The sequence below is a fragment of the Macrobrachium rosenbergii genome, chromosome 42, assembly GCF_040412425.1.
Source record: "Macrobrachium rosenbergii isolate ZJJX-2024 chromosome 42, ASM4041242v1, whole genome shotgun sequence".
Lineage (NCBI taxonomy): Eukaryota > Metazoa > Arthropoda > Malacostraca > Decapoda > Palaemonidae > Macrobrachium > Macrobrachium rosenbergii.
The window spans coordinates 52,547,230-52,562,013 of record NC_089782.1 but is presented as its reverse complement, the minus strand read 5'-3'; the positions used below and the strand labels follow the sequence as shown (position 1 = coordinate 52,562,013).

The 14,784-nt window shown below is 35.4% G+C and overlaps 1 protein-coding gene across 7 annotated transcripts in view; it reads left to right on the top strand.

Moving 5' to 3' along the window:
• Positions 1-14,784, top strand: part of LOC136828426 (zinc finger protein rotund-like) — a 505,572-nt gene that overhangs the window by 446,469 nt on the left and 44,319 nt on the right. For 5 of the 7 annotated variants that reach the window (XM_067086470.1, XM_067086471.1, XM_067086466.1 and 2 more), the window contains one exon: positions 6,475-6,513. The exons of the other annotated variants lie outside the window; for them this stretch is intronic. In XM_067086470.1, coding sequence (XP_066942571.1) covers positions 6,475-6,513 — 39 coding nt within the window. The remainder of the gene's footprint in view (positions 1-6,474; positions 6,514-14,784) is intronic. 7 annotated transcript variants of the gene reach the window in all.

Sequence of the window (14,784 nt, the reverse complement as noted above, 5' to 3'; positions counted from 1 at the left end):
ACATTTCCTTCGTATAGAAGAAAATAAACAATGGCTTGTTTTTGTACATATCCTCCCGGCATCTGTACCATGCGTCATAATAATATTATTGTCTCAAGCGTTGCACCATAAGCCGTTCTTGTCAGACGTTAGAACTTGCTGAACTTGTGAGAAAGAGAGGGTTTTGATCCCCCCCACCCCCTTGCTTTGGCAAATTAGCCATTGTTTAATGTTGGTACCGAAGATTAATTATAAATAGTAACTACATGAGGGCATTATAACATGAATAAAGATACTACCAATGTTTTCTTTTAATTAGCTAAAAGTCCAAAAACAAGATTTGAAGATCTAGTCTGTTGCGTCAGCCTACAAGAGATCCGAAGACACATTCTGAGTCGTACGACAAGACCCTGAAATATTATCTTATTATTCTTTACTACGATATTTTTCTTCAACGTAGAGCAAACCAAACCCTTACAGTGTCTCGCTTAGATTTTTTGATATGACAAAAAGAAGGACCAAACTTAATCAATAAATTAAATTTTACTTGAGTTTTATGAGATGATCAAACAATTATCGGATTTTGAAAAAAGGTTCGCTCAGCAAAAATGTTATTAACTTTGTTTGGTGATTGTTTACAATGACTAAACAAAATCTTGGTGACTGCCACGAAAAAAGTTATCCATTCTGTTTTGTGTCTATCTATCTATCTATCTATCTATCTATCTATCTATCTATCTATCTATATATATATATATATATATATATATATATATATATATATATATATATATATATATATATATATATATATATATACATATAAAAAAAAATCACAGTAGATGCACGTGACTTCAGTTTATAAGCGAATCTCACAGGAAAATGGCAAAAGTTCAGTACCAAGCGCTTTCACGTTTGTTAACGCATCTGGGATTCCTCTATATATTCGCTTATATATATATATATATATATATATATATATATATATATATATATATATGTATATATATATATATGTGTATGTATGTATGTATGTATATATATATATATATATATATATATATATATATATATATATATATATATATATTAATATAACAATTAATAATAAAAAAATAAAATTAATTCAAATACAAAGCATATACTGTACAATAAAACTACAAACTACAAATTGCTGTCACTCAAAGTCTGCATGCAAGGCTCTTCAAACAGTTTCCACTACCGTGATAAAAGAAAAAAAAATGATTTGAAAAATTCAGTGGAAAAAGTGGATTTTAATCTCTTAACACCGGGAGACGAAGTGTGAGTAAAAACCTGCTTCGCTACCACGCGCCACCTGACCCTATTGACCCCCAAGTGACCTCATCTGACCACGAATCATGCAGTGCCTTGCTACTAAACTCGCCCCCTATCATCTTCCGGTGACCCCACGGCTGTGAGATCGCTCTGGCATACAGATAATAGAAAAAGTGGTTTGAAACAACTTCTGTTTTTTAAAATATCTATTAATGCATGGTTGCAGAGAAAGTTGATTCTTGAATTAATAAAAGTATATTTGCTCGATAATGGGAGTAGGACTTTAAACTGTTCTTCTGTTTTTGCGTTTTTCTCAGATACTTTATCTCTCTATGTGTGTGCATTTCCTGCTTTCATCATTCTGTTTTCACCCATTGTCTTAACAACTGAATTAATCTCGCATTCTCACTGTTGTATCGGTTGGATGTTATTGTACATTTTTATCATCCATTGCATCGACGTCTGGTCTCTCTCTCTCTCTCTCTCTCTCTCTCTCTCTCTCTCTCTCTCTCTCTCTCTCTCTCTCTCTTTAATTTTTCCGACATTTTTTATATCCAGTTCATCGTCTACCTTATATTTGACGGAGGGAACATAGTAAAAAAATGAGCGCAACAATATTTTGTTAATTACTTTTTTGTTTGACATCTTGGAGAAATTAGCTTCTTTTCTGCTGGAAGAACACAAAAATGTTTGTTTATTGACTTTCCACCTCAGGTGACGACAGGATGGCCTTCAAAGGTAATACTTGGTTACAGGACCGTTTAAATAGGAGAAATTACGATTTCAAGATTTCAGAAATGATAAAATGGATAAAAGAGTACAATCGTAAAGAATCCAAATGTCCAAGTCTCTTTCAGTAAAATAATTACTATTTACTGTAATACTAAAGTTGTATTAATTAAAACGTTTTTACAGTAAATTCTCTTTAAAATTCGCTTTGCGAACCCTTGTTACTGTTCCCTTAATAATCTCTATAACAGACTGGGGAAAGGTTTGCAAGCCTTCTGTAATTTCGTTATTTTTACTTCGATTTTTCGGTGTATGGTGAGGCACTAGAAGCTGAAGACTGGAAACTGGTAAAAGATGTGTGTGTGTGTGTGTGTGTATATGTATATATATATATATATATATATATATATATATATATATATATATATATATATATATATATATATATATATATACACACACATATGTATAATAGAGATGCCCTTTCTTCACGTTAGTTGGGAGAACTGTACAGCTGTACTTCTCACGATGAAACCGTTTAGATGGAAATACCTCAAGTCGCTCTGGCTAGAAAGTCAAAATAACGTTTGGGGGAAACGTAATTGACAAGTAGATTGTGAAGGATGTGCTCCCGCTGTGGCTGGGCTTCAGGGTTCAACAGTCCAATCGAAGGGCTGTTGGACCTTGGGTTGGTGGACCAGTCTGAGATGCTGTGGCAGTTGAGATAGGGAGTCACCGCGATGTTGAGAGAAGGGAGTGAGATTGTAAGAGGTAAAGTGGACGATATAGCTTGTCTAGGTTTAGCAGGGTGATACAGAAGGTCCTTTTTCGGGGGGATGGGAGTGGGGGTTGAATGGACAGGGGATACCCGACTGTGCTGGTGGGTTGAGCGTGGGAGAGATGGAAGATAGTGAAAGGAGAGACCGCATATCTCATATCGTCTTACTTTCCATTAAAGCTAAATTAGGTGAGCTTTGTGTTGGAAAGATAATAAATAATTACGATAGCACGGCGGCTGTAAGTGCGGGATTACCCAGAGCCGTTAGTTATACAAACCAGATCTAATCTTGTTGAACTTCCTTTCCCTCAACCTTGGGAAGTCCAGTAGAAAGACCGCAGCGCGCTCAAGAACCGAATTTGTACTATAAAACCTTCCGTCGAACTGGGCTGATTTGGAACCAACATTCGATGCCAGTTCAGGAATTTCTTGCACATCAGAGTACATTTTTTTTTTTATCATAACTGCCTTTTCCAAAATGTATTTGTGGGCATCAGTTATCATTTGTACCACGATGCTGGAAATATTTTGAGTGAATTTTTTTGTATTAAAAAAGTTATGGATTTCGGGCGAAACAAAATATGTGCAGTTAGCGCTCTTTGCATTTATGTACATGTGTGTGTGTGTGTATGGAGAGAGAGAGAGAGAGAGAGAGAGAGAGAGAGAGAGAGAGAGAGCGAGCGCGCATCTGGTTCATCTAAACTCTTCACGGTTTATGGTGAGTGGCTGATAGTGGCAAAGGCATTATTTCTCTTTTTATGATAGCGAACAGAACGGGTTCTATGGAAGTGGCGACAGGGCGTGTGCCTTTAATAATGGGTGGCTAGAAAGAAAGAAAGAAAGAAAAAAGAATGAAAGAATTAGATTGAGTCGTAACCTTTCTTTTGTGGTCAAAAAGACCCCAGGAGGAGGGTGGGAGGGGGAGGGTCCCGTATATTCCCCCCCTTTGGTATAGGAAATTCATCCTGCAGCATTAAGCTGCTAAATGATAGCGTGGCGTGGCCTGTTTGTATTATTATTATTATTTATTATTATTACAACAAGTCAGTGGAAATATCCTTCTGCATAATGACTAACGATGGATAAATAACTTTACGTCGTCGTCCAGCCTGGGGCCAGCCTCCGCCATTAGGCCTACTGTTACATATATAAGTCCGTCTCAACCCTCGCTTGTATTGCCTTCAATGGTAAATGTTCGCTATTACATTATATACTGCAGATTTTTATAGCCACTTTGTAATCAGGCCAGACGGATGGCATCTATGACTATTATTATTATTAATGCTGCAAGTTGATGAGGAATTGACTCCGACAACCATAAAGAAATCTCGAATATTTGAAGAAGGGTAATACATCTTTTCCTACCATCCCGCTCCCTCCCCTCCCCTTCCCTCCTAGGCATGCTGGAAATGACCTATTTCGAGGCAGAGGTAAAGATTATATGTAGTAATTAAGACACCTCTCTCTCTCTCTCTCTCTCTCTCTCTCTCTCTCTCTCTCTCTCTCTCTCTCTCTCTCTCTCACACACTTTATACATGTAAAATAGAAATATCTATTCAGAAACTTCTTTATACCACGAAAAAGAGAAACAGACTGTATCTTTCCACAGTAAATCTCTCATTCTCTCTCTCTTATTATTATTGAAGTCCAGCATAAGACAGCCTGTTTCACCCGTCTCAATATATCGTACCGAAAAAATAACACACATACAAACACACACACACACACAAAAGGACATTGCGCATAAAACTAAAGAAGTTTGTAAAAGAACGGCAGCGACTAAGCAGGGTTCCTTCACGGATGCTGTCCGACGTTTATGGAAAGTCAGCTTGGTTGCATACTAATGTTTCTGTCAAACACGACCGAATATTCGCTCTAAAGGTCACGATCTCTTTGTCGTCAATCAGTTGAGGAAAAGGATTCTGTTACTCGATCCTTCTATACACAAACAATCTGTCCCCCTCTGTGTGTGTATATACATATACATATATATATATATATATATATATATATATATATATATATATATATATATATATATATATATATATATATATATATATATATATATATATATATAATAGATATATATATATATATATATATATATATATATATAATATATATATATATATATATATATATATATATATATATATATAATATATAATATATATATATATATATATATATATATATATATATATAATATATATATATATATATATATATATATATATATATACATACATAAAAGACATGATTCTGAAATTGACATATAACTTCCGTTAATATGTAATCAGTTATTGGTTGTTTGGTTAATTTCTTGGGTTTATTTATCCATTATCTACTCGTACTGAGGTGGATATTACCTTAAGCATGTTTTCTTTATGTTCTTGTATTATGCCATTCGCTCTAACATATTTGCTATTTTTCACCTGCAGATTGGATTAACCTGTAAAAAAAGTTTTAGTTAAAATTTCATTAGTGAAACCACTATTTGTTTACATTTTGATAACTGCAGTACTGTTATTTTTTTTTTGTCCATTCTCTTTACAATCAATACTTTGCTTTCTTTCTGTACCCTACTAAATTTCTTTATCTTTGATAAGTGAGCACTAGACTCATTTCAACAAAAATTTATGTATTTACCTTTTTTGCTGTAGTAATTAATTACGTCCTCATGTAGACTGTCAACTAATCTGTCTTGCTTAGTGCTTCTGGGAAATATTGTTAGTTTATTTCATGCTTGAACTTACTAATCTAAGCTTATTAGTGGTACATCCACTCATACCGACTTCATTAACTTTATTATTAATACACTGGTGAGGTGTTGACAATAATTATCTAAAGTCAGATCAATTTAAAAGTTCTATAAGCTCTGGCTCATGTAATTTTATAAGGTCAGAGTTCTTCTCTGTGTAATTACCGGAGCTTTGGTTTCATAATTGATTGTTTTCTCTCATTACTAATTCCAGTTTGTCAGTAACTATTCTTAAGCTTCAATCTATTATTTCATCTGAAAAAAATTCTCGTGCATCACTGGTTTGCTCCACTTTATTTTAATTTTCTTAGATTAAAAACATTTTTCAATATTGACAGCTCTGATTTCAGTAATATAAATCCTTATATTCATAGTAAGAAATTTCACTTCAGTAACTTTTTGACTTTCAGTAACAAAATATAGTTTTATATCACTATCCTTGCTTCCAGATAAAAAGATCTCATACATCTTTAATGTCAAATGTAGCTATGATTTTCATTGCACTTACTTATTATTCTTATTATTCTTAAGTACCTTTAGCTTTGTTTTCTATTACACATACCCATTATTTCATTACTAATGTCATGACTATTATTTTTAATAACATTAAAGTCACTCCATTTGTGTCTAACAAAATAAAATAAATATGTATCATTTGTATTTTTCCTTCTTCATTCTGGCTTTGTATATATTCAGTAATCATTAGCTACATCTCTTTCCATTTTTGAAAAGTGTACTATTATTTGATTCATATATTTATGCATCCTTTTGATTTTTGTTTTCTTCTTTGCTCGCTCATGCTACGTAAACTAAACTTCTTTGTGCTTGAAATTCATTTTTTTAATATTCCATATGTAAAAGAAAGATTATATCCTTGTTTTTCCAATATTACTGGATGGTCCCATCGTATATGTATATATCTTTACAGCTATGAGCTTGGGGAGCGGTTGGAGTGGACTGTTGCAAGGTATGCATGCCCCAGATTGTTGCTAGATTTTGCCGTGTTGCAAGTTTCCCATTTTTTGTTTTTTTTTCCCAGAGGCTGCATGGCTGCATATGCAGGTTAAAACCAGTTATGTTGCTTTGTTGTTCTTGAGTCTTGCGAGATGAACAGGGGTATGGGTAGAAGTAGGGACTAGTCACACGTTAGGTCATGGTAACGTTTAACATTTTTATTTTGAAGAGCAGGAGGTACATGTGATTTTTATAATTATAGTCGAATCACTTGCTGTTTAGAAAAATGTTATGTTAGCTATGTGTGGTAATGAAGTTTTATATATGCAATATATATATATATATTTTATATATATATATATATATATATATATATATATATATATATATATATATATATATATATACAGTGTATATACACGTATATATTATAAAACAGAGTTTTATACATTATTTGGAAGATAGAATATACACAGCATTACTTTAGCTTTGGTTATCACTAAAGCCTCCCCTCTGATATGCAATAGACTTTTTAGTTACAGTACCCTTTTTGTTAATATACATATGACTGAAGGTGAAGTTTATAAGGTGCATTAACCTTATACCGCATTCTGATATGGTATTTTTAAACAAGTTAAAGCATATACATTCAGTTGTATATGTGTGTACATTCATTATTAGTAAATATATATATATATATATATATATATATATATATATATATATATATATATATATATATATGTGTGTGTGTGTGTGTGTGTGTATGTGTGTGTGTGTGTATATATATGTATATGTATATACATACATACATACGTAAAATTTTTAGCAAAAAATTTCTCTTGAATATTTAATTCCATACAAAGGCGAAAATACCTGTTACACTCAGTTTGATTTATATGTTAATTTGTATTGAAATTTAGTTTATATTAGCGTTATTCTGTAAAGCTAAGCAAATTAAATAAGATCATTTTTCCACCGTATGTTACCGTATGTTAAGATATATCAGGTCGAAGTTGAGAGAGAGAGAGAGAGAGAGAGAGAGAGAGAGAGAGAGAGAGAGAGAGAGAGAACTTAATTTCTTTAAAAGAAATGCGCCTCTTTAAAACAGCTTTGTTTGCAATGCTTCTCAGCACAGTCTTCATGCTTTTGTGCAAGCAATATTGTGTGTGCGCTCTCTTAAATTATTTTAATCTTTGATAGCAGATGCGCTAATTATCGTTTGAGTTAATGGGTGTTTGCACATTTTCAAGCAAAATAAATATTTGTGTTATTTTCTTGAATAATTTTACGCAACTTTTGATCAATGGATTATAACCGAACGGTTATAATCGGTTGATCAAAAGTTGCGTGGAATTATACTAGAACTGGTTTCATGGTGAATTATTTCTTGTGTATGTTGAGTTACCTCGATAATTCCAGTGTCAGACGACTTCCTTCCACGGTTTGAAAGTTTAAGAAAGACTTCAAAATTCGCTAGAACTTATTTGCAAGTGGCTAGAATCATAAATCTCGATCTATTCCATCATCTCCAGTTTAAAATTTTTAAAAATTTTTAGACGAAAAAACACAATAAAGTGCTGTATTTAAAAAGACAAAATAACAAAACCCACAACAACGTACTAAATGGAAGAAGAAGAAGAAGAAGAAGAAGAAGAAGAAGAAGAAGGAAAAAAAACGGAAGTGTCTTGAAAAGGTCTTGGAGTTGAGTTCAAAGCTGGAGTTTGGTCGGTCTTCCGCAAGTGGGCGAAAGGCGCACACAAAGTCTTACGGGGGACCAGGGTGCGTTTTTTCTGTCTTTCCTTGACATTCCTACCAAGGATACTCACTTTGCTCACAGACGCACTCTCACGCCCACCCTTACCATTTATATACCTTCACTTCAACCTCTCTCCCTCCCCCGCCCTTACACCCTCCCCTCCAAATATCCTCGAGAACCCCTCCTTTCTCCTCCAAAGGCTGTCCCCCTCCCCCCCTTCCCCTGTTCCCTTCGCGCCTTCCAGATCTTAACTTGCAACGCAGTCCTTTGCGTCTGCGTCTATCGAGAAATTAAAACTCAACTTTTATATACTAATAATACCTCCTCCGTTCTCCTCTCGCCCCCTTCCCATCTCCTGTAGATCCCCTTCACACCCCCTACCCCCCATATTTTTCGTTACGTCAGCGTTTGCTTTTTCCTATTGAAAATAAGTGGCATGTGGAGGCTTGCGTTATGTTCAACGGTTAAACGGACCCTCTTTTTGTATTTACGTACAAGTCACTATCTGTTGTCACGGGTAATATGGTAATACGAGTCCTGAAATGACATTTTGGAAGTATTGGTCATTATTTGAGCGTCGTGTTATTTGAATAATACTAGCGTTCTTAAGATGGGATGATGGTTTAGCGCCAAGATCTAAAGAGTAGAGTCCAGTCCTCTCGTAAGAAGGCTGATCGAAAGCAGTGAGCTGGGTCAAAAGGTAAGCAAAAAGTCCAGATAACTGAACGCCACCTCGGACGGAAAAGTAGAGAGAGAGAGAGAGAGAGAGAGAGAGAGAGAGAGAGAGAGAGAGAGAGACTCCCAGTGACTATGGATAAACGTCTTAAGTAAAGGTCACTCTGTTACATAGCGTTCACTTTCCATTAGTTATGACGTATTATCGCCTATTCATTTTGGATTTTCCGTTGTTGTGAAATGTGGAATTGAACATGACACTAACTTCCTTACATGGCGAAACTGTATTTCCCGACAGATCGTTTTTAGTTAATGTTCAAATGTATTCCCCAGTAGGAATGTACATATCAAGGCCTACAAAATCCTTCAGACCTTGAGACATACATCAAGCAGTTGGAGACTACGAGAGACCGTTTGGTCAAAACTTGCATTCAAAAACATGTCATCGAAATACCTCCGTGTTATGTTCACCTTCGTTAGCTGTCTCTCTCTCCCGAGTGTTTATCATTCAGCTTTTCCTCTTTGCCTTTAGTGGTGATCATTGTCTATAAGTATCAGAAAGGTTGAGGGGGCAGTCCGCACACATGCCCAACTCGTTTGCCCCGCATATTACGGTACCAAAGCTTTGCTCTTTGACATTTGCCGTGCTCAGTCCAGGCCGTACATGGTCGGGCGGACGAATGGTGTTGTTGTTGTTCTTTTTGTTGTTGTTGTCGTTGTCGAATGTCCTTTGGGTTTATTTGCGATATATGTGTGTGGATGTAGACAGTATGTGCGTTTATGTGCGAGCTGGTAATAAAGGATTATGTCTTGTAAAACCTTAAGGGCGGGTTCTGACCAAAAAATTCGAAAATTATCATAAACAACGAAACCTTCCATATGCGTTCTGTGACTCTCTGAGCGGTTTGTGGCGTAATGCTGGCGGCGTACGATAACTTTAAAAGGTCCTGGGGCGTTTAAAGGCCACGCGTCATGTAGCCACTCCCTGACCTATAAACATATCCAGCAGTAGTTTTGACACAATTGGCAAATATTAAGATATTTCGACGCTTTTTTTTTATCCGATCGTAAAAGGGTGTACGATACGTTGGTACGACTTACGGCAACGACAGGACGAGTGAAATTTGCTGTAGACTGTAGAGCGGGAGCTTAGAGTCAATTGCCAGAGGTTTGTTGTTAGATTTTCGTTTCTGGTGTGTTGTGCTTTTTCGGTTTTTCGCAGCATATATCGTTTTTCTTCGATATACTAGTGATCAGAAATGCGTCCCAAGAAATTTAAACAAGCACAGAAGGCTCGTGCCTTGCAGCTAACTAAAATAAGAACTGCAAAAACAAGAGAAAAAGCAACAGCTGGCATTTCCCAGTCGAGTGCTGGCGCCATGACAGAAACAACTTCAGCCACAACAGTCGTTCCACGTGAGAAACGTTTACATTATGTTGAAGGGGTGAAATTACCCGAATTAAAAGATGAAGGAATTGCGCTGTTGACAGTAGCGAGACTCAATAAGATGATAGGAAATATAGCTTTTTGTGACAAATGTAAAAATTCTTGTGAACTAGAAATAACTGATAGAAAACAGTGTGATGCTACTTTCATAGTAAAATGTTCCACGTGCTTCAAAGTGATGTATGAAGATCCACCAGATACTGCTATTGTTGATGGGTCGAAGAAGAATTTACAGACACTAATATTCGTATGGTGTATTCAAGCATGATAAATGATAGTGGGAATAGCGGCCTTATGAGGCAGAATGCAGTATTAGGTCTGCCGGCTTTTTGCAGCCAGTGTTTATGACAAATATCAAAGAGTCATATATGATACGGTTAGTGAAAAATATATGAAGTTGAAAGGATATTGTCTGGATTCAGTATTCCGTTGCTATAAGGACGAAGGAATACTTCCTGATGAAGAAGGAGTGTTAGACATAGATGTCAGTTTTGATGCTACATGGCTGACAAGAGGCCATAGGTCAAAAATTGGTGCTGCTTTTGTTATTGAAATGAAATTAGGGATGATTGTCGACTTCATAGTCCTGTCAACATATTGTCATGCTTGTGCTATAAGAGAGTCAAGAGTGAAGAAGAAGACAATGACTAAAGAGGAGTTTGAAGACTGGAAGAAGGAGCATGTGGAAAATAAGGCTTGCACTAAGAATTACTCTGGCACTTCAGGAGGCATGGAGCCACATGCTGCTACAACAATGTGGCAAAGATCAGTTGAAAAAAATAAAATGAGATACAAGGTAATGGTCTCTGATGGAGACTCTTCTACATTTCATTCATTACAAAAATTGAATGATGGCAAGGGCCCATATGGTGAAAGTTGTCCTGTCACAAAGAAGAATGTATAAGTCATGTTGGAAAGCGACTGAGACACAGATTAGATGAACTGAAGAAAGCCAACAGAATAAAGCAGGTAACCAAGACAGGAAAGGTGAGGTGGCTGAGTCTGCTTTCTGGGAAACATAAATTAACTGATGCAGTGATAAACAATATGGCCAGATACTATGTCATTGCCATGAGAAGACACGTCAACACCTCTGTGGAGAACATGGCAGATGCCATAATGTCAACTTATTGTCATTTGATAAGCACAGACGAGAAGCCACAACACCATTTATGCCCAGAAGGAGAGGACTCCTGGTGTTTCTATAACAAGAGTAGAGCCAGGGGAGAACAGCCTAACTCTCATAATGAGATGCAAGTCTATTTTAGAGTGTCAGAAGAGATGCAAGAGGCAATCTTAGGCATCTATAAAGATTTAACAGAACCTGCATTGCTTGCACGCTGTCTTCATGGGAGAACCCAGAATGGAAATGAGAGTCTTCACAGTAAACTTTGGAACAAATGCAGGAAAACAAAATTTGCCATTTTAGATAAGGTAATATTTGCAGCAAGAGTAACTGTTATACAGCACAACTTTGGCTATGGCGACGAGTTAGTGCTACATGAGTTAGGACTTGGCCAAACAGAGTATGGTAGAAGAACTCAGGAGTTTTTTGAAAAGAGAAGAAACACTGGGACAAAATCTGGACAGAAAAGGAAACGTGAAGAAGAGTCATGTGAAGACTACAAAGCAGGTGCCTTTTAGTTAAAACTTGGCCACAATGAGTTTGTGTGGCTGCAAATGATACCCTGCACTATGTATACCTATATATATAATTTATATTTATATATAAGAGTGTATGTAGTCAATATCCCTATTTCTTTAGTAGCAGCTTTGCTATTACTAAAGAAAAAAGGGAGGGGACCAAGGGCCAAATCTGATCACCTCTCAAGAAGCTGTGCATAAGGCGAGTCTATTTATTTGTATATATATGTACAATATATAATTAAATTATTTCCTCTAAAGCAATCTGTTAGTCTTCTCAGACAAATTATGAATATTTTTATGTATTTTAAAAAATATTTTGTGTAATTTGACTTTGTATATATGTGCAGTGACATTGACAGATAAGAGACCAGTGACACTGACAGGTTGTTTATCTTTAGCGGCCATTTTTCTCTGTTGTAACTTTTTGCATTTAGAATGATATAACGCCGTTAATATTGAAAATATTTTAATTCAGTAAATTGCACTGTGTGCTAGAAAACATGTTTTAAGGATTTAGTCGTTGCATATTTCCTATTTTTATATATATAATTTTGGGGAAATTTTTTGATTTTTTTCAAATTTGAAAAAAACAAAAATACAAAAAAATTTTTATAATATCAAAAATGTTAAACGACTAATTGTTTGACACTATTGTAAGTATTCTATATTGAAAATTTCAAGCATATATCTCTGATAGTTAGAAAGTCACATTAATTCAAAAATCTTTAAAAAATATAAAAAATTTTAAAACTCCCGTAATTTTTACTTAAGAGCAATAAAATTTGGTGAGAAATATTCTCTCATTATCATCTATGAACACTGCAATTTTCAAAGAATCTGTCCGGTAGAAGTTGGGGGGTCAGAACTCTACCTTAAGTACAATGATATGCGTTGTTATGTATGTATGTATGTATGTATGTATGTATGTATGTGTATCTTTCTCAGAGCTACGTTTTAAAAACATATTCTGTCTTGCTCTCTTATTGATCAATTACCTCTAGAGCACCTACAACCAATGTATCTCTCTCTCTCTCTCTCTCTCTCTCTCTCTCTCTCTCTCTCTCTCTCTCAGCCCACGTGTCTCTGCACCCTGTATCCGCCATATTACCAGTTTTTTACCTTATGTTTACCCTTTTTGTATCGTGCCGTGTAACACACTTGTTTTTTGGGTCTTCTCGCGTACATCTGTTCACTGGTTGCTCACCTGATCGCATTGCCCCAGGACTCCCCCTTCCCTCCCTACTGCCAGCCTAGCCCCCACCTAACCCAAGGTGGGCATGAGCACGAGGTTTGTCCTTCCTTCCCCCATCTGTACCCAGGGACACCGCCCACCCGCCCTCGCATGCGAGACAAGACAGATACCCCACCCATTCCAGTTCTGGAGAGTTGTTTCTCATGATGAAGTTGGGTTGGTGGGTGGGGAGAGGCTGGGGGGAGCTCTTATATGCTTTCAACTTTTTTTTTTTAGGAATCATCATTTTTTTGTTTTGGTTTGTTTGTTTTGACTAAGGTATCTTAGCTTACTTTTGGTCAGAAAATAGAATTATTGTGTTGATCTTTGCGTTGGTGTGTTTGCGTGTGTGTGTGTGTGTGTGTGTGTGTGTGTGTGTGTGTGTGTGTGTGTGTGTGTGTGTGTGTGTAGTTTTGTTTGTATGTGTATGTGAATATGTGAAATATGGAAAAACAAAATTACTTTGATCAGCTGCATAAGTCAGTCAGTTTCAGTAATCACCTTAGATATATATATATATATATATATATATATATATATATATATATATATATATATATATATATATATATATATATATATATATATATATCATCATAGCCGTGGACCACCTATTTGCGATATTGAGCGCAAACATGATAATCGACAGACGGCGTCCTGAATGGAAAGTTATGGGAAAAGCTGAGTGCATTATGGCAAAGGATGTGTTTGTTTTTGTGTGTACGAACGTATGTGCTTTTGAAAAACTACATTTCTCTCAATTCGCGTAGGGTAAAGTCGGAATTTCCCAGTCGCAGAGGTAAAATTATATTTCGAATTTCATTGACTAACAGCAAAACAAAGGAAAGTATCGCGCAATTTTTTCTATTTTAGTAAGATCTGAGATGCTCTGACAATGTCATACTTTCTTTTGAAACAAAAATTTAAATAATTGTTGGAAGTAATTATGCCTTCTGACATTTATCGTTTATTATAGTGTAAGTTTTTTCCGTTTTGAAGCAGCCGTAGCTTAGGCGCATTTAACAATTTGGTTGTCTTTAATTTTTTTTTATACCTAACATTGTTGTATTCTTGGAATTCACCATAACTATCTGAATATATTTCAAGTTTATATACGTAGTGATCGTAAAGTACTTATGTCCATATGATCTTATGAAGTTTATTTTATAAAATGGCAGTATCGAGGAGATTTTTTATGGATAACATTGTATAAAATGGGTGTTTGTTAAATGTATAATCCTTATTTATACAAAACTATTCATATGTAATCTTCAAATTTTAGTATTTACAGGGCGAATGAAATATTTTACCTAGGGCATGGTGATAGGCTAATGCATTTTAGGCCACTGATACACTTAAAGCTGTAGTATTTGTAAACCATAGATATCCTTAATTTTGATATTTTTGCATTTATCGCCCTTTCATTTTAGGTTTTTCATACATATACAACGGTTACTTGCTATTTGTCCAAAAATCTTGAAAATTGCAACGGCTTATGAATATGAAAAAAATAGAATTTTGATGT